Source organism: Protopterus annectens, chromosome 13.part0 (genome assembly GCF_019279795.1).
Source record: "Protopterus annectens isolate FY-2018-M chromosome 13.part0, PAN1.0, whole genome shotgun sequence".
Lineage (NCBI taxonomy): Eukaryota > Metazoa > Chordata > Ceratodontiformes > Protopteridae > Protopterus > Protopterus annectens.
This window is the reverse complement of record NC_056747.1, coordinates 841,687,546-841,711,296: the sequence shown is the minus strand read 5'-3', so window position 1 is coordinate 841,711,296 and position 23,751 is coordinate 841,687,546. Positions and strand designations below refer to the sequence as shown.

Below are 23,751 nucleotides of genomic sequence, written 5' to 3'. Positions count from 1 at the left end.
CAAGTGCAACTAACTTGTAACTAACTAACTGCAATCCAAATTGTAGCTTGCTACAGATCCCCCACCATGCCCCAGGATTCCCACTCCTCTTTTCTTGATGTACTAGAAAATATTGGGGTTCAACCAAACACTCTAATAATGGGCGACTTCAACTACCCCACCATTAACTGGGAAAACTACTCGTGTACCAACTCCTTAGTGCAACGCTTTTTGGAATTCATAAACTCCAATGCCCTAGATCAACTTATCCACACCCCCACCAGGGGCAACAATATCCTAGATTCAGTCATTACCAACATGAGTGACCGGTGTTTCACACCTGAAGTCAACTCCTTGTTGGTCCGATCCGACCATAAGCTAATCACCCTTGATATCCACATCCCACCCCACCCCCCATTAAGGAAACCACGGTAAAACATTTCTCCAAAGCCAACTTCATGCTTCTTAAGACAGAAGTAGTGAACTTCATGACACCCATGCAGATGGAGAATACAGTTACAACTGCTGAATCCTACACTAATGCACTCTATAAGCACTTACATGAGTGCATGGATCGTGCTATCCCAAACAGAACCAAGACGCTATCCTTCAAAAAAGGAAGCCAATCTGGTGGTCCCCTGCCATAAACAAACTGTACAACAGAAGGAAAAAACTGTTGCAAAAGAGAGTAAAAGCCCATGAGTGGAGGAGCTCCCTGGTCAGCCTCAGTAAGAAGCTGAGATCCCTTATAAGATCCTCCAAAGCTAGCTACGAAAATAAAATTTCCACTAATTCCAAGGACAACCACAAAACATTCTATAGCTATGTCAAGAATCTCAATGGCATTACCCAGATCTGCTCTGAGTTACAGCACAAAGGCACAAAAATTACAGAACCAACTGATATTGCCAACATCCTGGCAGATAGGTTCAGTGCTAACTTTACCCCCCCCACCAAAGGTCCCATATCTATACAGGAAGAATGCAGAGTCCTTGTAATCACAACTACGCAGGTGAAAGCTGCACTCTAAAGCCAAAAACACAGCATCCATGGGACCGGACAACATCCCAGGCTGCACGAACTTCAGAATGAACTGGCTCCTCACTTAAGCACCATGTTCAATAGTAGCCTCACATCAGGCTTTGTGCCCACTGAATGGTGCACAGCAACAGATATCCCACTCCACAAAGGGTGAGCCACCACTGATCCTGGGAACTATAGACCTATTAGCCTGATGAGCCTGGTCTGCAAGGCCATGGAACGTATCATCATGGAACTCATAAACAAAGACATTGGTAACCTCCAAACTCTGGATCCCACCCAGTTTGGGTTTGTGAAAGGCAGATTATGCCTCCTGAACCTGATCGACTTCTTTGAGGCAGTCACCAAAGCCATAGATGAGGGTAAGGTGGTTCACACAGCCTATCTTGACCTCACCAAGGCTTTCGACACCATCCCCCATTCTGGAATTATAGCTAAACTAGGCATAAATCCCTACGTCACAAGATGGGTTGTCAACTGGCTCACTGACAGAACCCACACTGTAAAAGTTGCAGACTCCAAATCTGACCTCAAACCAGTGACAAGTGGAGTACCACAGGGTTCTGTCCTGGGACCGCTCCTGTTTGGCATGTACTTCCCTGAAGTAGATACCAAACACAGAAGGCCTCTGGATAACGAAGTTTGCAGATGACTGCAAACTAGGAGCCATAGTCAAGTCCCCAAATGATGTGAACATCCTACAGAAGGACCTCTCTGAGACAGATGCCTGGTGTCAGAGCCATGGCCTCAAGCTCAATGCCAAAAAGTGCAGTGTCATCCCCTTTGGTAAAAACTCTGTACCCATGAACTACCACATAGGCAGCAATCTACTTAACACCGAATGCATGATAGAGACCTTGGGACCCAGGTGGACAGTAGTCTCTCCTTTGATAGTCACATCGCCACAGTAGTCAGGAAGTCCTTCTACATGACACACCTAATCATAAAAGGGTTCTCATCCAGGAAAAAAGAGGTCATCGTTCCCTCTACTCGACACTCATTAGACCCATTATAGAGTACAACGCCCCTTTTGGAATGTACCTCACAAGACATCTGCAGCAGCTGGAAAGGCCACAGAAGTACCTCACAAAGAAGGTTACTGGACTCAAACAAATGCCCTACACTGACCGTCTCAAAAAACTCCAGCTTTACTCCGTAGCATATCGCCTACAATGAGGTGATCTCTGCCTAACATATAAAGCTGTGTCAAACCCAGAGCTGTTGGACATGCTACACCTAAAGAAATCCCAATCCCTCCAAGCTACATGCTCTAGGGACCTAAACCTTGTCACCACAATAAACAGGACAAGCTGGAGGGATAGATTCCTATCAGAGACTTCCGATACTCTGGAACAGGCTACCCGTCTATGTCAAGCGAAGTTCTTCATTAGCACTCTTCAAGAAAAATCTTGATGAGTGGATGGGAAATAGGAAATACACCCCGGGGATCACTTCTGTGTCTCTGCTCGACAGTGGCACAGGAAAATAACTTTCTTGGGTGGCGTAAGCCAGGGAACCTTGTTGGCTAGGCTTACGTAGGCCCTTGGGCTGATAGCCTAGTACCTACCTATGAACCTATGAACATCTCTGAGGGCTTAGAGCCCCTTACTCCAGTCTCCCTGGTTCCAGCTGCTCTGGTGTCAACAAACTTTTCCCCTTTGGTTCCAGGATCTGGCTTGAGTTGCTCAGTTCCTTCTGAACCAATGGATTCCCGGGGCCATAATTATTCTGTCTGGTCCGAGAGTTTCAGATTGGCTGCAGTTTTTTATTCAGAGTCGTCCTTGGAACTTTGGCAGATGTGGGCTCTTCCTTGGCTCCTACTTTGGGTGTGGGTCTTTCAGGGCAGGGTGTGACCTCAGTTCTGAGGTTGTCCTTCTGGGTTTCGGACTCCCATCCCTCTTCAAGGAGGACTGCATTCCAGGTTATGGAGAAGGGCACTGGCCTCTGCAGGCTCTCAGCTGGCTCCTTCTGTGTCTGAATTTTATCCCAAGACCCCTTCTTGCCCAGAGCTTCCACCAACCTCCATGTCCAGACAGTGGGTGCCAAAACTACAAGATATCCCCTGCACAAGGGCCTGTCTTCTTCCGAGTCCTCCTCAGAAATTTCCACCGAGGAGCCTCCCCGGAAGAAGATGTGTAAAAGGAAACACTTGGATTCCCCCGAAGAATCAGTCATAGAATACACTAGAGTATGATGATGGGGAGGTTTTCCTTTGAAGACGGTCTAGAGATTCTAAAACAGAGGGTAACTGGAAGCCCAAAGACCCTACCTCTGAGGATTCCGTGTACTTGCAGGCTTTTGGTGCTCACCCATCTACTTCGTGGGTGGCCCCTCCCACTGACAATCTCCTTAAATTGATTGCTCAGCAGGCTTGGAAGGCTTCTGATTCCATAGTGCCAATTCCTCAGAGACCTGACAAAATACTGTCTGCTCCAGAGGACCACCAGCACTGGCAAAAGGGTTAGCAGTAGATGCTATGGTGGTGGTGGCAGCCACCAAGAAGGAATTAGCTGAAGAGAATTCCACTGTTCATCCCCCCTAATCGAGAGTCCAGGGCGATGGACAGATTTGGAAAGTGGGTCTAATCTTCATTGACCTTCGCGTTAAGGTCTGTGAACTTTGACACATTTCACTAGGCCCCAGAGGTATCTGATCAAGGAGCTATCAGATATCCTTGCAGGAGCTGTGTCTAAGGAGGTCCAGGATAAAGTGCCCTCCCAGCTAGCCACCCTGTAATCTATTTCCAACTCATCCATGAGCCTCATTGCTCATGCAGCCGAAGGGATGACCAGAGCAAGCGGGTTCAGGCGTTACCATTAGGTGTCATGCCTGGATGTACGTGTGTGAGTTTGCGGAGCCCTTAAAGTCTTCTTTCATCAATGCTTCTTTTGACGGATCTTCCTTATTCAGCCTCAAAGTCAAGGAAACTCTAGCCGGGTGTGAGAAAGATGGAAAGACCCTATCTGCAGTGGGCATATGTTTTTCTGCTCCCAAACGGTCCTACTCTAGGAATCCCCCCTTCCGTCTGATTCCCTTCTTCTTAAAGAAAGCCAGTGGGTTGAAAAGCAAGGTGATCCTCATTGTGCCCTTCTGGCCTTGACAGGTCTGGTTCCCCTTTCTGTGGACTCATCTAGTTCACTGGGTATGGATTCTGGACCCAGTTCCAGATATTCTGCCTCATCCACAAGGACTGTTGCACCCCAATCTTCAGAACCTCAAGCTTGCAGCATATCTTCTCCAGTTCCACTAGTCAGGCAAAAAAATTCATCTTCTCCAGTTCAAAAAAATTCTACTGACTTCCCATAGACCTACCACCAGGAAATTGTACCTAAGCAAGTGGAAAAGATTTTCTCTCTGGGTGTACGATAATGGTCTTAACCCCCTTTTTGCACCGGTTGAAAAAAGTTTTGGAGTTTCTAGCTATGCTTTTCCATCAAAGAGCTTCTGCTTCCACTATTAAGGTCCAATTAACTGCTATTTCCAGTTTTCACAATGGCTTTGAAGAGCATTCACTGATTTCACATAAATTATGAAAGAGGCTTTGTGATTGAAACCTCCTTTTTTAAAGACCCTCTAGCTCCTTGGGATTTGACCTTGGTTTTGCAGTCTTTAGGGCTCCTTCCCTTTGAACTAGCAGCTACACTTAAAGTTTCTTTCATAGAAACTTATTTTTCCTTATAGCCATTACTTTCGCCAGAAGAATTTCTGAGATACAAGCATTGTTTCAAAACCCCCTTATTTGGTTACTAGGTTCATAGGTAGGTACAAGGGTATTGGCCCAAGGGCCTAAGTAAGCCTAGCCAACAAGTTTCCCTGACTTACACTACCCAAGAAAGTTATTTTCCTGTGCCCCTGTCGAGCAGAGCCACAGAAATGATCCCCAGGGTGTATTTCCTATTTCCCATCCACTCGTCAAGATTTTTCTTGGAGTGCTAATGAGTATCTTTGCTTGACATAGATGGGTAGCTTGTTCCAGATTATGGGAAATCTCTGGAACAGGAATCTATCCCTCCAGCATGTTCTGTTTATTGTGGTGACAAAGTTTAAGTCCTTAGAGCATGTAGCTCGGAGGAATTGGGATTTCTTTAGGTGTAGCATGTCCAACAGCTCTGGGTTTGACATAGCTTTATATGTTGGGCAGAGATCACCTCAGAGTAGGTGATATGCTACGGAGTAAAGCTGGAGTGTCTTGAGATGGTCAGTGTAGGGCATCTGTTTGAGGCCAGTAATCCTCTTTGTGAGGTACTTCTGTGGCCTTTCCAGCTGCTGCAGATGTCTTGTGAGGTACATTTCAAAAGGGGCGTTGTACTCTATAATGGGTCTAATGAGTGTCGAGTAGAGGGGGACATTGACCTTTTTTCCTGGATGAGAACCCTTTTGTGATGAGGTATGCCATGTAGACATGTTTTTTCATAAATACAGGGTTTCTCTCAGAACCAACCCATCCTTTCTCCCTAAGGTGGTCTCAGAAACTAATAGTAATCAAACCATTCACTTAGCTGCTTTCTTTCCTAATTTTTCCAACAAAGGTGAATATTGTATACATTTGCTGGATGTCCACAGACAGTTATGTTTGTATCTCAGTAGAACTAAAAAATCGGACCAGTTATTTGTATCTTTCTCCGGTCCATCTCTGGGAAAATCTGTTTCAAAAGTTATCTTGTCAAAATGGCTGAGAGACTGTATTACTTTCATATACAATAAAAAGAATCTCAAGTTACCAATGCCAGTGAGAGCACACTCGACTAGGTCAATAGCCATGTCTGCTGCTTTCCCTTCCAAGGCTTCCATAGGTGAAATATGCGCAGCACCAAACCTGGGTTACCCTGCATACCTTTATTCTCATTACAAATTGGATATGGTCTCCAGAGGAAGAGCACCCTTTAGTTCTATGGTTCTTAAGAATATCCTTCCATAAGGCCACCCAGGACTTAAAGTAGCTGGGGACTCTATCCCATAGGTAAAGGATAAATGAAGATTAACAACATCAGATAAAGAAGTTATGTACTCACCGTAACGTTACATCTGTGTTGTCTGTCTTCATTTATCCTTTACAATCCACCCTCCTTCCTCCTCCTATGGACTTTCTGGAGGATTGGACTCTTGTCCTGGTAACTTGCTCAGGTTTGATCTTGGACATTGCCTGTTTACAAATTTCTTTGTCATGCTCTGTACTGCAAACTCGATCTGAGGTAATATGGAGAGGGGTATTGTGGGTAAAGTCTTAGCTTGAGAGATTTTGGCTAGAGCAAGCTATGTAACGGCCAAGCTGGTTCCGAGGGTCGGAACCGTAACCCAAAGGTAAAGGGATAAATGAAGATTGAAAGCATAGATGGAATGTTATGGTAAGTACTTAACTTCTTTTTTGTGTCCTATATGGGAGCTAAAAAAAGTCAGTCTGTCTCTAAGCAAGCTATTGCTTCATGGTTGTCCTCTGCTCTTGTTTTCTGTTACTTCCACTATGGTAAATATCTTCGAGACAAGATTAAGGCTCATTCAACTAGGACCTTATCCTCTTTGATGGCATATTGGAGTGGGGTGGACTCTAGAAGCATTTTATAGGCAGCAATTCGTTCATCTGTTCATACCTTTACAAAGCACTACAAACTGGATTTCTTTTCAAGGTCTGGAGCAGTCTTTTTAGGACCATTCTCCAAGAGTGCCTGGATCTTTATTCTTTCCACCTCCTAGGTATGGTGAGCTTTGGGATTCTACTGAAAATGCCACTGAGGCAATGGGAATGATGAACATAGTACAGTTGTGCAAGTCCTACTTATCAGTAACAGTAGATGTTTGAATTCCTCACTGCCTCAGTGCTATCCTCCAGATTGTGCGTAGTAGACTTGGGTTTCATCCTCTTTGATTTGGTTGTTGGGTTTGGTTTTTATATGGTGTTGTGATTAGCTGCTAATTTACTCTTGCTAGGTGATTCTGGCTTCAGGTACTTTCCTCGTCTTTGTGGAAGTAAAAAACCATGAGCACTCACTTCCTGTAACCGGTGATGGCTTCTCTGTCAGGATATGCTTAGCCAATTAGCTATCACAGGAAGAGAAGGGGAAGGGCATCTGAGGTTTTGTAAGACTGCCAGTGCTGGGTACCTTGGCAGATAATCCAAAATGCCACTGAGGCAGTGAGGAATTCAAACATCTGCTGTTACAGGTAGTAGGACGTACTTCCGGGACAGTAAAGCACCATTGTGCAAGTCCATCCCCTAATAGCCTTACAGTTTATGTTTGTCACTTTTATCCTCTTCATTAACAGGGAGTTGTGCTTACACCTGTCCTGTGCCTTACGGGATGATGGCAGCTAACATGGGATGTATCCTGAAGTGTATCATTGGTCCACCCCATGTTTGAGCTGCTCATGTGTCATGTTTCCTGTAGTATGTCAGTGAATGCTGAATGGTAGCACTCAAGACCAAAGGCTGTTTTCACAGGTCTCCCACATAATCTAGCAGATCTCGGTAACCATGGTTGAGGAGGGACCACTGGGGCCTTTGACGACAGACTGAGGCAGTGAATATTAAGACAGCTGTTTGTTGTCTGGTCAGATCTGCTCTCACTGATGTTCTTCTGTCAGTATGAGATGATGCAAGTGCCACGTTCTGAACAGGCTTCTCGAGTCCCTTTTCTGCCTTATGTAGGAGCATTCTTGAATGGCAGTGTTCCGTTAATTTGTATCCACTGCTTACCTATCGAGTGAGGGCCCACAGTCTGGAGTTATAGCTATAGAAGGGTGTCCCCTACCCTCTCTTTATTGAGAAGATGTGACTGAAAACCTTGAAGCCCTTATTTTTAGGCCAGATGAGAACATTGAGTCCTGCATATTCTTTGCCCATTAATATTTTTTTTCCTGCATCTGACCTTTGGCTGCCACCAGAGCTTCTCCTTGTCCACAAAGTCTATGTGGTACTCTTAACATCCTCAGACTTGCTGTGATTCATGCTGAGGGGCACAGATGTGATCAAAGCACCCTGTTGCATATTCATTTTTCTGTTGAGGGAGTTTCACTTACTTTATCTTCTAACTCCTCGTCACCCTTACACATGCCTGTAATTCATTATGGAAGGATGTGCAGTGGGGGGATGGGTGATATATCATCCTGCTTCTGTGGCGACTCAGCAGATGTCATTGCATATTCACATTTTAGGACATGCCCTTTTATGTGTCCCCAAAGTCCACCAGGGATCTAGTGCATGCAAGCACATTTCATCCCTCCCCGCATAAGTACTCTCATCCTTTCCTGCTGTACTTCAGTCCTTTAATTGAAGGTAGGTAGCCTGGGAGATAAAACACTGTGTAAGCCACAGCTTGGCTGCACAACCTCCCTCCAGATAATTGCTTTCATTGGAGAAATTCTCAGACTAATGAAGCACTCTGTGGTCTGGCAAGTGTCTCACTTACCTTCCTGTCCAGAAATGTGCTGATGGGTGTATGTGGAAGGATGAGAGCAGTATAGTGCAAATGCACCAGACAAAACAGAAAAGTGTTCCAGCAACACACTTTTCTTTTAAAACTCTTAAGAATAAAGGCTCCTGGCACTTCGGTTATATATTTTTAAAGGGGGAACCGAAATAATGTTACAGCTCACCCTTATAGGAAGTAACACTCTCTCTAATTATGAGGTCTTTTAATGTCTGATCCCAACAATTAGGTTAAAGCAGTAATGCTGCACTTCTAGAGATACTACTATAACTCCACATTAAATGCAGGGAATCTCAGAGCTCCAGGTCATTATTTGTGGGAGCCCTACTTTATTTCATAAGGGGGATTATATCCCCAAGAACAACTCATTTCCACCGGACAGCAGTGTTAGGATTCTCTTTAAATCTCTTTCAGAAGTAGAGGAGTAAGATCCCGTCATAGCTTGAGTTTTTATCTGAAAAATGCACATTTTCAGAAAAATGAAATATCTGTTCATCTCCATTACTTAAAAGCAGGGAAGGGGTTTGCAATAGCTATGCAGATTATTTGCTTTGTACTTGGCCAGTAGGATGCTACCTACTTTTTGGGTGATGTTGCAATCAAATGCTACTCTTTAAGGATGTTTCTGCTTCCAGTGCTTGCTTCAAAGATTTATTCAGTGTGGTTTTGTTGTGCTGTGGCTGCCTCATCTTTGGTTCATACCTTCTCCAGGCATTATTGCCTGCTCTAGAACTTTAAGAATTTAGCATATTTAACACGTATTGTAATTTGAGCCTTTTGGCTGTCTAGCTCAGGCCTCTTCAGAAGGTTAATGGAACTAATTCAGATTCTACCAGCAAGTTATTCCCCTAGTCAGGGTTCCCTACACTTGATACAATTGGCATACTCACCATATTGGCTGTCTGCGAGGGAGACCTCTCTGCTGAGTACTTACCCCATCCTCCTGTCTTCCTGTGCTTGCAGGAATTGCAGTCAAAGTTCACTGTATGTATATAAAATGATGTGGTATCCTTTGCTTATGGTTATAGGGCTGTTGAAATTCTCTGAAATTCTCTGTCAGGTAGGTATGTATTTATATACCCGTGTATGGTGGAGGTCTCTTTCTGTCGTGCATTTTGTGCTTGCTCAGTGGATGGATGTCTGATATCTAGGCACCCTCTCCTAGCACAGCATGTGATACTTTAAATTGTACCAGCTACCAAGTGACTGCCTTCTGAACACAGGATGTAAGAGAAGGAAAGTTGCAGAAATGCAGATTGCAGGAAAGAGAATCTCAATAGTTAACCCACTGATGAGTGGGCTTGTTCAGTAGTGCTTTGTGTTTGTGTTCCACAATTAACTTATTAAACTCCACCCCAATGTATTTTGACATGGTATCCCATGTGAGTTACTGTTGTACAACCTACATACTCATGGAGCAGTGAAGTGAAGAATGAAGCAATGAAGAATGCACATGTTCTTCGTGTTTCACTGTTGCAGTCATTACATTTGGGTTATCTGCTTGCAGGTAGCCCTCAGCCGGCCTGATTATCAAATCCTTGGGTCCTGCATCAGTTGCTGTCTCTTCTTCCATGACATCAGGTAGTCAGGGGTATAAAGCATGCAGCCGATGCCATTACATCAGTCTTTCTTGCCGTGCGGTGCCTGAAGGAGAAGCAGTTCGCAAGTGCCGGTCGGCCGTCTCCTGAAATTTCCTTTTTCGAGTTTCAGAACCAAAGTCTTCAAAAAAGCTAAGTACCCTGTTGGGGATCCTTTTTCTTGCTCTAAACCGATGTCAGTAAAAGTTAACAATTGTATTACTTGTGGAAAGCAAATACCTCATAAAGATTTTCATTCGTACTGCATTCCTTGCTTAGGCCCAGACCACGATGTCCCTCACTTTCAATTTTGGGCCTTATTCAGTCCTTGAACTATTAGTCGTCTGTTCATTTTCGCATTCAAACTATTTTGGTACTCCAAATTATCCAGAAATGGCTTCAGTAAGCCATTCGACTACCGACATTCCGAAAAAACGTAAAGATAAAGACAGAGGCAGACTGCATAGGTCCAAAGCTGCCGATGACACTTCCTTTAAGCTAGTCGCCAGTTTGCCGGTACTCAGTGAGGTGCTTTCGCAGCCCCTGATACCCGCTATTCCAGATTTACAGGCCTCTACTGAGACCGATTCGGAGTCTGGTATGCCACGAGATGCTTCTTCGACTATGGAACCTGTGGATGTCTCTACCTTGGATGGGTCCGGAGCCGCTGTGCAGGCACCGGCTTCTGAGGGTGTATTCAGGCCTACTGACTTGCATATCATACTGTCATATCTTCTTCTTCAAGGCCTAAAATTCGATCTACGCCTAGAAAACTGACGTCCAGACCGCATGGTCAGGCCCATATGCCTAAAAAACAAATGATAAGAATGGCTGAAGACCTTATTACTCTAATTAGGGGAAGCCAGTCTTCTCCCTCTAAGAGACCTAGAACTGATTTTCCTTCTGATTCTTCTGATCAGGATTCTGAAATTTCTTCTGATGACCAGGATTTGCTCTTATCTACCTTTGAGGATTCTGATGCAGAGGACTCCATTCCCTCTGCTTCCCCTCCAGAAGATTTCTTTTTTGGTGAAACTTTGCATACTCTTATGGACCATTTCCACTGGGAAAGCCAGGATTACTCTGACTCCAAAAAAGTTAGGGAATTCTTACTCCTACCTCAACACGGGCCTTTAGCTATCCCTCCTGTACTGGACATTGTAGATGATGCCTTCTTGGAATCTAGCCTAGCCCCAGACACCTTACCTCCGACTCCCAGGAAACTGACCGGTATTAGAGTACCTGACTCTCACAAGTTCCTCTCTAAGAATCCTACTGCGGACCCAGAGACCATTTCACAGGAACCCAAAAGCATTAAGGCTGCTACTGCCAAAATCCCTACCCCCTCTGATAGAGATTCCAGGGCCCTGGACAGATGGGATAAGAAGGTATACACTTCTGCTACTTTGGCCATTAGGGCCTTAAACTGCCAGTTTCATATGTTAAAGTATCAGCAGCATATTATTGGATTACTTAAACAAAAAATTATGTTGATTCCTGACTGTGCTGAAAATAAAGAATTACAGGATTTAATGCATTCTGCTGAACAAGTTGGTAAACATACTTTGCAGTGTGGTTTTGACTCCTTAGAGGCATCTTGCAGGGCTGCTGTCACTGGGTCTGTTCTTAGGAAGCATGCTTGGCTTAAGGAGCAAACTTTGCCAGATCATGTTAAAGCTAAATTAGTGGATGCTAAATTAGTGGATGCTCCCTTAAACCAAGGCCACCTGATTGGCAACAAAGCAGAAGTACTTAAAAAGATGGAGGAAGAAGCTAAATCTATGCAAACTGTTAAAGATTTCCTGCAAGTACAGCCTCCCAGATTTAATAGGCATTGGCCTTCTAAGAATTGGTCCTTTCCTGTCTCTTCCAGGCCTTCTCAGTCCAAACCTAGGACCAGCAGACCACCTAGGCTATGGTCTCAAGGTACTCGCAGACCTAAGCAGTGGGGGGGCTCCCACTTCCAAGACTGGAAGTAGTAAGACACCCCCCTATGGTAAACTGTCACAATGACTTAACCTTAAACCTTCCAAGCCCTGCTCAACTGACTGCTCCTTTAGGGGAAAAGATCGCCCTGCATGCAAAAAACTGGGAACTCCTTACCCAAGACAAATGGGTTTTAAATATAGTATACAGATTCCACTTCCACACCTTACCAACCCCAAATGGTTGGCCAGACCTACCCCCAAGTCAGTGGGCAGAGGCTCAACAGCAGGTTCTCTCTATAAGTATCAGGGCTATTCAGCCTGTCCCAGCAGAGGAATGGGGACAAGGTTTTTACTCCAGACTTTTCCTGGTACCCAGAAAAGACAACTCCTGGCATCCTATCCTGGACCTGTGTATCCTAAACACCTTTTTGGTAATCACAGAATTCAAAATGCTAACTCTTCATCAGCTGCTTCCCATGCTAGGCAAAAATGCCTGGTTGGCAACATTGGACTTGAAGCTTACCTGCACATCCCAATAAGGGAATCTTGCAGAAAATACCTATACTTCAGAGCAGGCTACATGCACTATCAATTCTCTGCACTGCCCTTTGGCTTATCTACTGTGCACAGGGTATTTACAAAGTGCCTAGCTCCAGTCATTGCATTCTGCAGGCAAAGAAATATTCAAATATACCCATACCTGGACAATTGTCTAATTCAGGCAGAAAGCCAGGACACACTATTGAATCATCTGTCATTTGTAAAGAAACTGCTAACCTCACTGGGGTACACCTTAAACGAAAAGAAGTCTCACCTAGTACCCTGCCAACAAATTGTTTTCCTGGGAGCAAGCTTGAACACAACTTCCTAAATGGCCTGCCTCACACCAGAGAAACAAGTTTATTTGACAGCCTACTTCAAACTACTGGCCACAAAGACCCAGCTGTCTGCAAGGAAAATGCTACAAGCCCTGGGGTTCATGGCCTCTTGCATCCTACTAATTCCATATGCAAGACTGCATATGAGGAAACTACAATGGCATCTAAAAAGCCTATGGTGTCAACATTCTCAGGACCTGGAATCAGTGATTCCAATCATTCCTTGTATAAAGACAGAGTTCCTTTGGTGGGCAGAGGCCTGTTACCACAACAAGGGACTGCCATTCACTCTACCCCCTGCCGCCCAAACCCTAACAACAGACGCATCAGACTATGCATGGGGGGGGGCTCACTTGGCAGTGCAGTGCATTCAGGGCAAATGGAACCCGAGTCAAATGCACCTGCATATCAATCAAAAGGAAGTGTTAGCTGTACAGAATTCTCTGTCACATTCATCCAGGACAATTATTGGTAAAGACAGACAACAGCACCTGTTATGTGGTACATAAACAAGCAGGGAGGAACCCACTCGTACCCTCTCTGCAGACTAGCCATGGCTCTGTGGAACACAGCCTTGAGCTACCAAGTGCACCTACAAGCTCAATTCCTTCCAGGCAAGCTAAATTCACTGGCAGACGACTTAAGCAGAAATCTCATGAACCCACACGAGTGGAAACTGGAACCAAAGATATTCAACATTTTGAGTAACAAATGGGGGAGCCCAGAGATGGGCCTGTTTGCCTCCCCTCAGGACTACCAATTGGGCAAATTCTGCACAGGGACTCCCCACAGACGAGCTTGGAAAGTGGATGCCCTGTTCTTCACCTGGGAAAGCCTCTCAGTTTATGCCTTTCCCCCTCTACCTCTCCTCTCGAAAGTTCTACTAAAGATCAAACGGGACAAACCAAGGATAATACTCATTGCACCGGACTGGCCACGCCAACACTGGTACCCCCTCTTGCGTAGTATGCCACTGCTGGAACCATGGCACTTGCCTCAGACCCCTTTCCTGCTGTCCCAGCAGGAGGGCCAGATTTTGCACCCCCAACTTCAAACCCTTAACCTTGCAGCCTGGTTAATTACCTGAGCTCTCCAATACCATCCCTCAGTAAGCAAGTGCTGGATGTCATTCTGGAGGGAAGGAGGCCTAGTACTAGGAAATCCTATGTTGAAAAGTGGAAAATATACTGTTCCTGGAGCCAAACTCAGGGGATGGGCACAACAGCTTACCACATATTCTTCAGTACTTAACAGAGATGCTTCACAAGGACCTTTCCTTCTCCCCTATTAAAATTCATGTCTCGGCTATTTCAGCACATTATAATACTAAGCCACCCCTCTTCTCTCACCCCCTGCTGAAGCAATTCCTCAGAGGGGCCAAAAATTTAAGACCACCCAGGAGAGCCCCTACCCCAGCCTGGGACCTTAACTTTGTATTGGAAAAGCTCACTCTACCTCCTTTGAGCCAGCTGCAACTGCAGAGTTGCAATTCCTTTCTTGGAAAACAGGCTTCCTTCTAGCCATCATTTCAGCAAGAAGAGTGTCTGAATTACAGGCCCTCATGGCAGTGGAGCCCTTCATCATCTTCCATGCAGACAGGGTGTCTCTAAGGACCAATCCTTCCTTTATGCCCAAGGTGGTATCCAGTGTGGCCATTAATCAGTCCATTCATTTGCTAACCTTCTTTTCTAATCCACAGAACAAAGGAGAATGAATACTGCACTCTTTGGACGTGCACAGACAACTTAGATTTTATTTGGACAGGACTAAGCCTCTCAGGAAAACTGAACAGCTGCTAGTTGCCTTTGCTGCAGGGGCAGAGGGGAAGGCCATTTCAAATCAAACAATTTCAGGGAAGGCCATTTCAAATCAAACCATTTCAAAGTGGATAGGCCATTGTATTCACTTCTGCTATAAGCACCATGGAAAACCTACCCCACAAGGGGATAAGATCACATTCCACCAGGGCTGCATCTGCTTCAACAGCCTTTCTCAGAGGTGTTCCTACCAGGGAAGCTGCTACCTGGAGTTCTGTTTATACCTTCAGCAAGCATTACCACTTGCCTATTTTTTATAAATCCAGAGCTGGTTTTGCCACTGCAGTCTTGCAGGGCCTAATATCTGGTCCTAATGCTCTTTAACTACCTCCTCCCTTCCTTAGCTTTGGGAATCTACCCAAATGTAATGACTGTAACAGTGAAACACGAAGAACATAGTACAGTTGTGTACACTTACCATAAATGTAGATGTTCAAGTGTATTCACTGTTGCAGTCCTGGTTACCCTCCCTCCAGCCCCCTGACTTCTATTGGCTATACCTATCTTCTTGTTTACTGTATTTAAGCTTTCTGGTGTATTTGTTTTTTGTTGAAGGTGTAACCTTGTATATAATTGCTTCCCATTATTGGGGCCCCTGACATCTGGGGCAAGAAAAACTGATGTAATGGCGTCGGCTGCATGCTTTATACCCCTGACTACCTGACGTCATGGAAGAAGAGACAGTAACCGATGCAAGACCCAAGACTTTGATAATAGGCCGGCTGAGGGCTACCTGCAAGCAGATAACCCAAATGTAATGACTGCAACAGTGAATACACTCGAACATCTACATTTATGGTAAGTGTACACAACTGTACTTTCTTTGACCTCTTTTATGCATAGGACATAGACCTTCAACCAGTTACTCACATGTCTGTAGCCTTTCCCTTTCCATCAGCATCTTACCGATTCACATGCTCTGATCTCCTTCTGTCGCTCCTCTTTTACTAATAACTTTTGTCTTATTCTTTCCTGTTTACACAATCCAGTCTCATTTTCAGCCGACCACCTTTCTCCCCTTACCTTATCTCCACCTCAAGGTCATATTTGCCTTATCCCCAAGTCCACCTATCCCACTGTATTCCATCTTTCTACTAAAACTGCCCCCCCACACACACACACTTATCTGTTTTGGTGTTTACCACCACTTTGCTGTAAGTATTTCTCTTCAATCAGACTTTCTTTACAGTTAATACTATGCAGTCAGATTGACTTTAATTGTATTGTCACTATTATATTACATGTTCTGTTAACAGTGTACTTTTTCTGATATTGTGTCTTACTGCTAGTTTCAGCTGGCCCTAGTACTGCCTGAAAGAGTCCTGTTGACCAGCAAACCTACCTGGTTAACCAATAAATAAAGGCATAACTTTAAAATACAGTTTCTGGTTTCTGAGATTTTGCTGCTTTGCCAGACCTAATTATATTTTCTTGTTTGAGAGCATGGGGATACAGCTGCCCTTCGGGAAAAAAATTTAGCTCATTCCAAAACATAAAACTATATTTTTCATGAGTCTTGTTGTAATAAATCAATGAATGCATTAAGTCTGTGGATATTTAAAGTGGTGATGATTTTTTCCCCTCTCTTGCAGACTAAAAAAGAGCAAGGTTGGCAAGTTGTAGGAACAGTTGGCAAAACTTTGGAGGAATGTGAAGTACCCATCATTCCTTGCACAACTTTTCGATTGACCAAATCTACCATCCTTGTATTGGGTATTGTATATCATATCTGATGATATGTATATGTGTGCATGTACTCAAGTTCACACTAGGAGCTTTAATTTTGAAGCTCTGCAGTAGTTCTTTCCCCATTATGTTGAACTGTTGATATTTTTATTTATTTTAAGGTTAATATCCATTATTTTAGTGATTTATTTTAGCCACAACCTGATTACATGTTATGAAAACATTAGAAACTGGTTTGCTTTGATAGAGAAGAATTAGTTTATTAGAGAGAGGTGCTCTTTTGTTGCATCCTGTAGAAGTCCATTTATGGTGTAGCTCTAAAAGTGCATTTTGAAGCAGTATGTGGGATATTCTAAGAGATCGGTGACAGTGATACTGAAACATATGTAAGTGCGCCATACTTTATTGTTGATCTGTGCAGGAAGTGCTGTTTGTTGGTGCAACAGTTGTTTTAAGGTACATTAATAACTCTGTCGTGTTACTGAACATGTTAAGGGAAGGGCTCGTGTTGAACCATTTCAAATTAATGTATGTTGTTAAAACCTGCAAGAGCAGAGACTTTAAGGAAATTAATTTCATGTCTAAGAAATGCATATAGAGCTGCAAATCCAATTAGTTTCTAGATGCTCTTCACTTTTGACAGGTTAAAGTAGCAGCGCAAACAGGTCTTTTTTTTTTCACTTCGCTTTGAATTTATGCAGGTATGAACACAGCTTAACCATAAACAGTCATTTTTGAAAGCTGAACTTAACCATAAACAGTTTATATTTTTTGATTCAAAAATACTAGCTTCCTTATGCCTTTTTCCTACTTGTGATATTAAGATGTCCTGACCATGTCACTGTTGCAGTATTCTTTTCAGATGGGTTGTAGCTCACTGACATCTGGCCGGTGTACCGAAGCTTTACCTTTGTATGTCTGGGTGATGACCTCAGCTCGGAGGTGTCGGGTGTATAAAAGCGGATGTACATACAAGATCTTCAGACTATCTTGCCACCAGCCCGAATGTAGGTCATTGTACTTGATGGACTGTAGTCATTTAGTCGCTAGGTACTGTAGTTTCACTCGTCTGATCAGTTAAGTGCCCCACTGGGGAACCTTCTATTTTCTTGTCTGTTTTCCTTATAATTGTTAGATGTCAGCTAGAAGGGGTAAGTGTGAGTGTGGGAGACAAATTCCATACAAAGACTTGCACACCAAGTGCCTTTTTTGTGTAGGTCTCGGAACACTTCTGTAAATGCTCTGTCTGCCAATTGTTCATTCCGAAAGACCTCTGGTCTAGGCTGTCCAATCTTAATACCTTTCTTGAGACCCAATGTTTTAAAAGCTTGTCCCAGTCCACTATGTCGGAAGGTCCGGACGAGGCCTCCCACCAAAGAAAAAGCTTAAGAGACCTAGAAAGGGTTCTCTGCTGTCGTCTTGGAATCAGACATATCCATTCGTAGATTCATAGGTTACTAGGCTGATGAGCACAGGGTCCTTTTTAAACCTAGCCATGAATCCCAAATCTCTTGACAAGTTCTCATACCCTGGATAAGTATAAGCATGGGCCTGGGAGATGAACCAGTTACAGTTTATCCGTGTCCATTAGAGACATGGATGCCAAACCAGGGATGAATTTCTGGTTTCCCATCTAATTGTCCAAGTTGCACTTGAATTGGGTTAGGGAGGAACTCTGCTTCACATGGATGGGGAGCCTGTTCCATAGATGGGTAGTCTCTGGGATACATACCTATTGCTTCAGCAGGTTCTAGGCAAGGTTTAAGTCTTTAGAATGGGAAATTCTTGTGCTGTTTGTTTTGTGGATATGCAGGAGGTCCATCAGAGTGGGATCTGACAGTGCCTTGTATGCCAGGCATAAATCTTCCCTCAAAAGCCTGTAGGAGACAGAATATGGGGACAGGGCCTTGAGGTGGTCTGCCTAGGATATTTTACTTACACCCTGTATTTTTTTAGTGAGGAATCTCTGTGGATGTTCCAATTGTTGGATATGCTTGATTAGGTGCATACCTAAAGGGGCATTGTATTCAATGATATGTCTGATGAATGCCAAATACAGTGGAACAATGACTTCCTTGTACTTAGATGCCATACCTTTGTTTATAAATTGTGCAGCATAGAATGATTTCCTCACCACTGTAGACACGTGATGGTCAAAGGCTAGATTACCATCTTTGTGTGTCCCTACGTCCCTGACTACTGCCTCATATCTAAGGGGTATGTTGTCAGTATGATAGTTACCAGGGATGAATGACTTCCCAAAGGATACTGTTATGCATTTCTTGGCATTTAGTTTTAGTACATAACTCTGACACCAGTTGTTTCAGCTCCTCCTGGAGAACATTTGTGTCATTGTGAGATTCAGTGACAGCTCCCAATTTGCAATCATTTGCAAATTTTGTCAGCCAGAGACCACTGATATAAGCTTGCTTCTGAGAAGTAAATGCCAAAAAGGAGTGGTCCAAGGACTAATCCCCAAGGGACTGCACTTGTGACTGGCCTTTTTGTAGACATGGACTCCCCAATTCTTACTTCCTGGGTCCTGTCTGTGAACCAGTTGGCTAGCCACCAGATGACATAAGGGTTTGTACCTAACTTCTTGAGTTTGTCAACAATGCCCAAGTGGGGAATTGTGTCATATGTCTTGGCCAGGTCAAGGTAGGTAGTGTGAACGATTTTGCCCTCATCCATTGCTTTAGTGACCTTCTCAAAGAGGTCTACCAAGTTGAGTAGGCATGTTTTGCCCTTGACAAAACCAAACTTGGTTGGGTTCAATGTTTAGAGGTTTACTATATCTCTGTTGATCATCTCCATGATAATTCTTTCCATGGCTTTACATATAAGACTAGTGAGACCTATGGGTCTGTAGTTTCCATAGTCTGTAGATGGCCCACCTTTCTGCAGATGGATGACTGTCGCCTGTTTCCATTTGTGAGACACGAAGCCTGTTTGGAGGCTACAGTTAAATAGTAATTCCAGAGGCCCCTGACAGGTTATGTTTCATGCTGTTTAGATGGCATCCTGCTATATTATCTGGGCCCATTGATAGAGTGTTCTTGGTCTTGAAGAGAGCATTAAGGACTTGTTCCCTAGTGATAGTAGGAGGAGTTATATTGATGATATTTCCTGAGGGAAGGTTGAGGGGGTGGGAGCGAGGTAAAATTGGATCTGAATTTATCAGCCATGAGGTCTGCTATATCTTCTGGCTCAGTATAGGTGGTTCCATTTAGAAATGAGCTTTGCACACAATTGTGTGGTGTCTTTGAGGTTACGGACATAGCTAAGAAATTCTTTGTGGTTGTCCTTGGCCTGGGAGGCCAAACTTCTCACATTTGGCTTTGGTAGACTTTATTTGTCCTCAACGTTGTTTGTTTAGTTTGATGAGAGTGCTTTTATCCTGATGGATGCTTCACCTCCTAATTTTTGTCATGATTTTCTTCCTCCTGTTGTACAGTCTATTGATTCTTTGATTCCACCAGAGTGGCTTGTTTTTTGAGTTAGTTCTGTACTTCTTCCTGGTGGGTACATCTGCGTCTGTGCAGCTATTAACATGGTTCTACAGGGTTTCAGTGAACAGTTTTGCATAGGCAGCAGTGTTCTCAGAGTTTATGGGGGCATGAAATTTTGCCAGGTTCTCACTTAATAACAGGAGGTTAGCCTTAGAATAGTTCCTGAATATTCCAGGTTTAGCTGGGCAGTCCAGGTTTTGTTTTTACTTCAAAGGAGTCCATTTTGTGGTCTCACCTTACCAGGAAAGGCATTACAGTTGGGGGGTGTGCAGCATTCTCTTTTATTAGTGAGGACCAGATCCAGTTTGGTTGCACCACTGGTTGGTGTGCTGACTATCTGTTGTAAGGAGTTTGTGTTTACAAAATCCAGGAATTTCTCTGCATGCACATTTGTGCCATATAGGATTCCCAGTTAATTGTGGTGTAATTAAAGTCACCCATGAATATGGTATTGGGTTGGATGGTTAGTATTTCTAATGAGTGTAAATACATGGTATGGGTTTCCTGGGCCATAGACGGGGACTTGTAGCTTGTAAGGAAGTGGTGTTGGATTTTGTCTTTGGTGATCTGAACATGGAGCAGCTAAAGTGCATTGTCCTGTTTGACCACCTTTGAAGTATATCCATTTTTGATGTAAATAGAGACACCTCCACCGTTAGTACCTGCCTGTGAAGTAGCTGGCCTAAATGTTTGGAAGGCATTATAACCTTGCACTGTTGGTGTGCTCTTCGTGGCTTTAAGCCATGTCTCAGTGACTGCACAGACATCAGCATTTTCCAGGGTAAAGGAGCTTCTAGGGAGTGGAGTTTTTTGTTTAGCCAGCTAGCATTGAGCAGTAATACCTTCATATTTTCTTGGTTTTGATTTCCTATGTCAGAAGTACTTACAGTTTATCATTGCTTAAAAAAAGGCACTATGGGGGAAGACAATGTTTTAGCTAATATTTGAAAGCCTAGAAGGGAGAGGTGCAGACAATCCATGGCAAAGCAGCGTGGTCTGTTGACCATCTCCTTCCATGCTGACAGATGTTGCACCCCCTTAGAATGACACCAGAAATTAAGCCAGTTGTTAAAGTCAATCGTCTTTTGTTCGTATTATGGCATCATCCTTGCAGAAGGTAAAATGCTGCTCAATGCTAGGCTCACCAGCCTGAGGCACACATTCCGAGAGCTCCATGATGTCTCTCTTCATATTGTTTAGGGAGGTATGTCTCAGGTCATTTACTCCCACATGGAATATGACTGAGTCATATTGGGAATTGTGGTCCAATGGCCCAAGGGTGTGCATAATGTGATGGATCCTAGCCCCTGATAAGCAAGTGAACCATGACTTTCTCCTTACTCAGCCTGGTGAGAGGGACATCAGTGTGTCTCTTGATGTAGTCTCCAATGAGTAGAATGTTGGATTGTGTGGTGGCTTGCCTTATGGGTTTAGAGGTTGAGGCTGATTGAGATTTAGCTGTATGTGTTGATGTGGGTGTTGTTTTGAAAGAATGCATTTGAGGCTGCTAAGGGTATTTGATGTTCATCGTGTTACACTGCTGCAGTCATTACACTTGGGTTATACTGCCGTCAGGTGGTGCCACAGTCAGCCAGAGTTCCAAAGTCTTGGTCTGGCATCGGTTGCTGTCGCTTCTTCCCTGACGTCAGTGCGCCAGGGGTATATAAGATGCATCCGACGCCATTTTCTTCAGTCTTTCTTGCCGAGTGGTGCCTGAAGCAGAAGCAGTTCGCAAGTACCGGTCGGCCGACTCCTGAGATTTTCGAAGTCGAATTTCAGATCCGAAGTCTTCAATAAAGCTAAGTACCCCATTGGGGAAACTTTTTTCTTGCCTCAGACCGATGTCAGAAAAAGTTAATAATTGTATTTCTTGTGGGAAGCAAATACCTCATAAGGACTTCCACTCTTACTGTATTCCATGCCTAGGCCCTGATCACAATGTCACTAGTTTTTGGTTTTGTGCTAGATTTAACAAACGCACTATAAAAAGACGTTTAGATTTTGCTTTGCACTACTTTGGCCCAAGGTTTAATTATACCATGCCGTCGGATCAACCGACGACCTCCATACTGAAAAAACACAAATTCCACACCTTCTGACTCAACAAAACAATCAGATCCTGCACGGTCAGCTCAAAACCCTAAACCTAGCTGCATGGCAGATATATTAGCCAAACAGGCAACACCTCTCTCTAAAGCTGTTATGGATGTCATTTTGGAGGCCAGGAGGCCTAGCACCAGGAAAGCTTACTCAGAAAAATGGAAGAGATTCTGCGCCTGGAACCAGGCTCAAAACCTTGACCCTCTTGTTCCAAACATTCCTCAGATTTTACAATACTTAATTGAGATGCTGGCAGAGGCCTATCCTTCTCATCAATTAAGATCCACGCCTCTGCCATTTCAGCACATTACAACACGGATCCTTCTTTATTCTCTCATCCCTTGCTAAAGCAGTACCTCAGAGGGGCTAAAAACGTAAGACCGCCCCGGACACCGACTTGGGACCTCAATTTCGTTTTGGAAAAACTGACCCTACCACCTTTTGAGCCAGCCAACACAGCCGATGTAAAATTTTTATCATGGAAAACCGCTCTGCTCCTGGCAGTAACTTCAGCACGAAGAGTCTCAGAGCTACAGGCATTAATGGCAGTGGAACCTTTTATAATTTTTCATCAGGACAGGGTTTCTTTAAGGACAAACCCTACCTTTATGCCAAAGGTGATATCTAGTGTGGCTCTTAACCAAACCATCCATTTGCCAACTTTTTATCCAAACCCCCAGAATAAAGGGGAGAAACTTCTGCATTCTTTGGACATACACAGGCAGCTACGCTTCTACTTGGACAAAACAAAAGCTTTCAGGAAAACTGAGCAACTGTTTGTAGCATATGCTGCAGGATCACAGGACAAGGCTATCTCAAAGCAGACTATATCCAAATGGATAGGACACTGTATCTGTTACTGCTACACACAGCATGGAAAATCAGTCCCAAATACCATTAGGCCAAATTCCACCAGGGCAACAGCCACTTTAACAGCCTTTCTCAGAGGAGTACCTACCAAGGAAATTTTGGAGGCTGCAACTTGGAGTTCAGTGCACACCTTTACCAAGCATTACCACCTGCCTCTTTACGCTAAATCCAGAGCAGGATTTGCCACTGCAGTTCTGCAGGGCCTCATAGCCAATCCTAACTCTTTATAGACCAGCTACCCAACCTTAGCTTTGGGATTCTACCCAAGTGTAATGACTGCAGCAGTGTAACACGATGAACATAGTACAGTTTTGTACCTACCATAAATGTAGATGTTCGAGTGTTCACACTGCTGCAGTCCAGGTTACCCTCCCTCCATCCCCTCTGAACTAGCTGGACTTATCTATACCTTTCTATCCTATACAACCTTTGTGGTGTATTTGCTTGTAACTGAAGGTATTGTTTTTATTTTATATGTATATTTTTTATTAGCAATATGTATTGCCTAGCTACTGGGGGCACCTGACATCTGGGGCAAGAAAAACTGAAGAAAATGGCATTGGATGCATCTTATATACCCCTGGCGCATTGACGTCAGGGAAGAAGCGACAGCAACAGACGCCGGACCAAGTCTTTGGAACTCTGGCCGACTGCGGGACTGCCTGACGGCAGGATAACCCAAGTGTAATGACTGCAGCAGTGTGAACACTCGAACATCTACATTTATGGTAGGTTCAAAACTGTACTTTACGTGTACTTTGTCTAGGAGATCTTTGTAGTTTAGGAAGGTTACATTTAAGTGCCTCAGCATATGTGGGCTGATATGTCTGCTTTGAATTCTGCGTGATTGGTGCAGTGTGTGTACTACTGAAAACCTTATTGACGTTAGGAGTACTTTGCCTCCAGTGACATTGTTTAATACATTTCTCACATAACATATCA

The 23,751-nt window shown here is 44.0% G+C and overlaps 1 protein-coding gene across 2 annotated transcripts in view; it reads left to right on the top strand.

The window, feature by feature from the left end:
- The window catches only part of MRM1 (mitochondrial rRNA methyltransferase 1), a 199,533-nt gene that overhangs the window by 66,440 nt on the left and 109,342 nt on the right, over positions 1–23,751 (top strand). For both annotated transcript variants that reach the window (XM_044054562.1, XM_044054561.1), the window contains exon 4: positions 16,237–16,357. In XM_044054562.1, the coding sequence (XP_043910497.1) occupies positions 16,237–16,357 (121 nt within the window). The remainder of the gene's footprint in view (positions 1–16,236; positions 16,358–23,751) is intronic.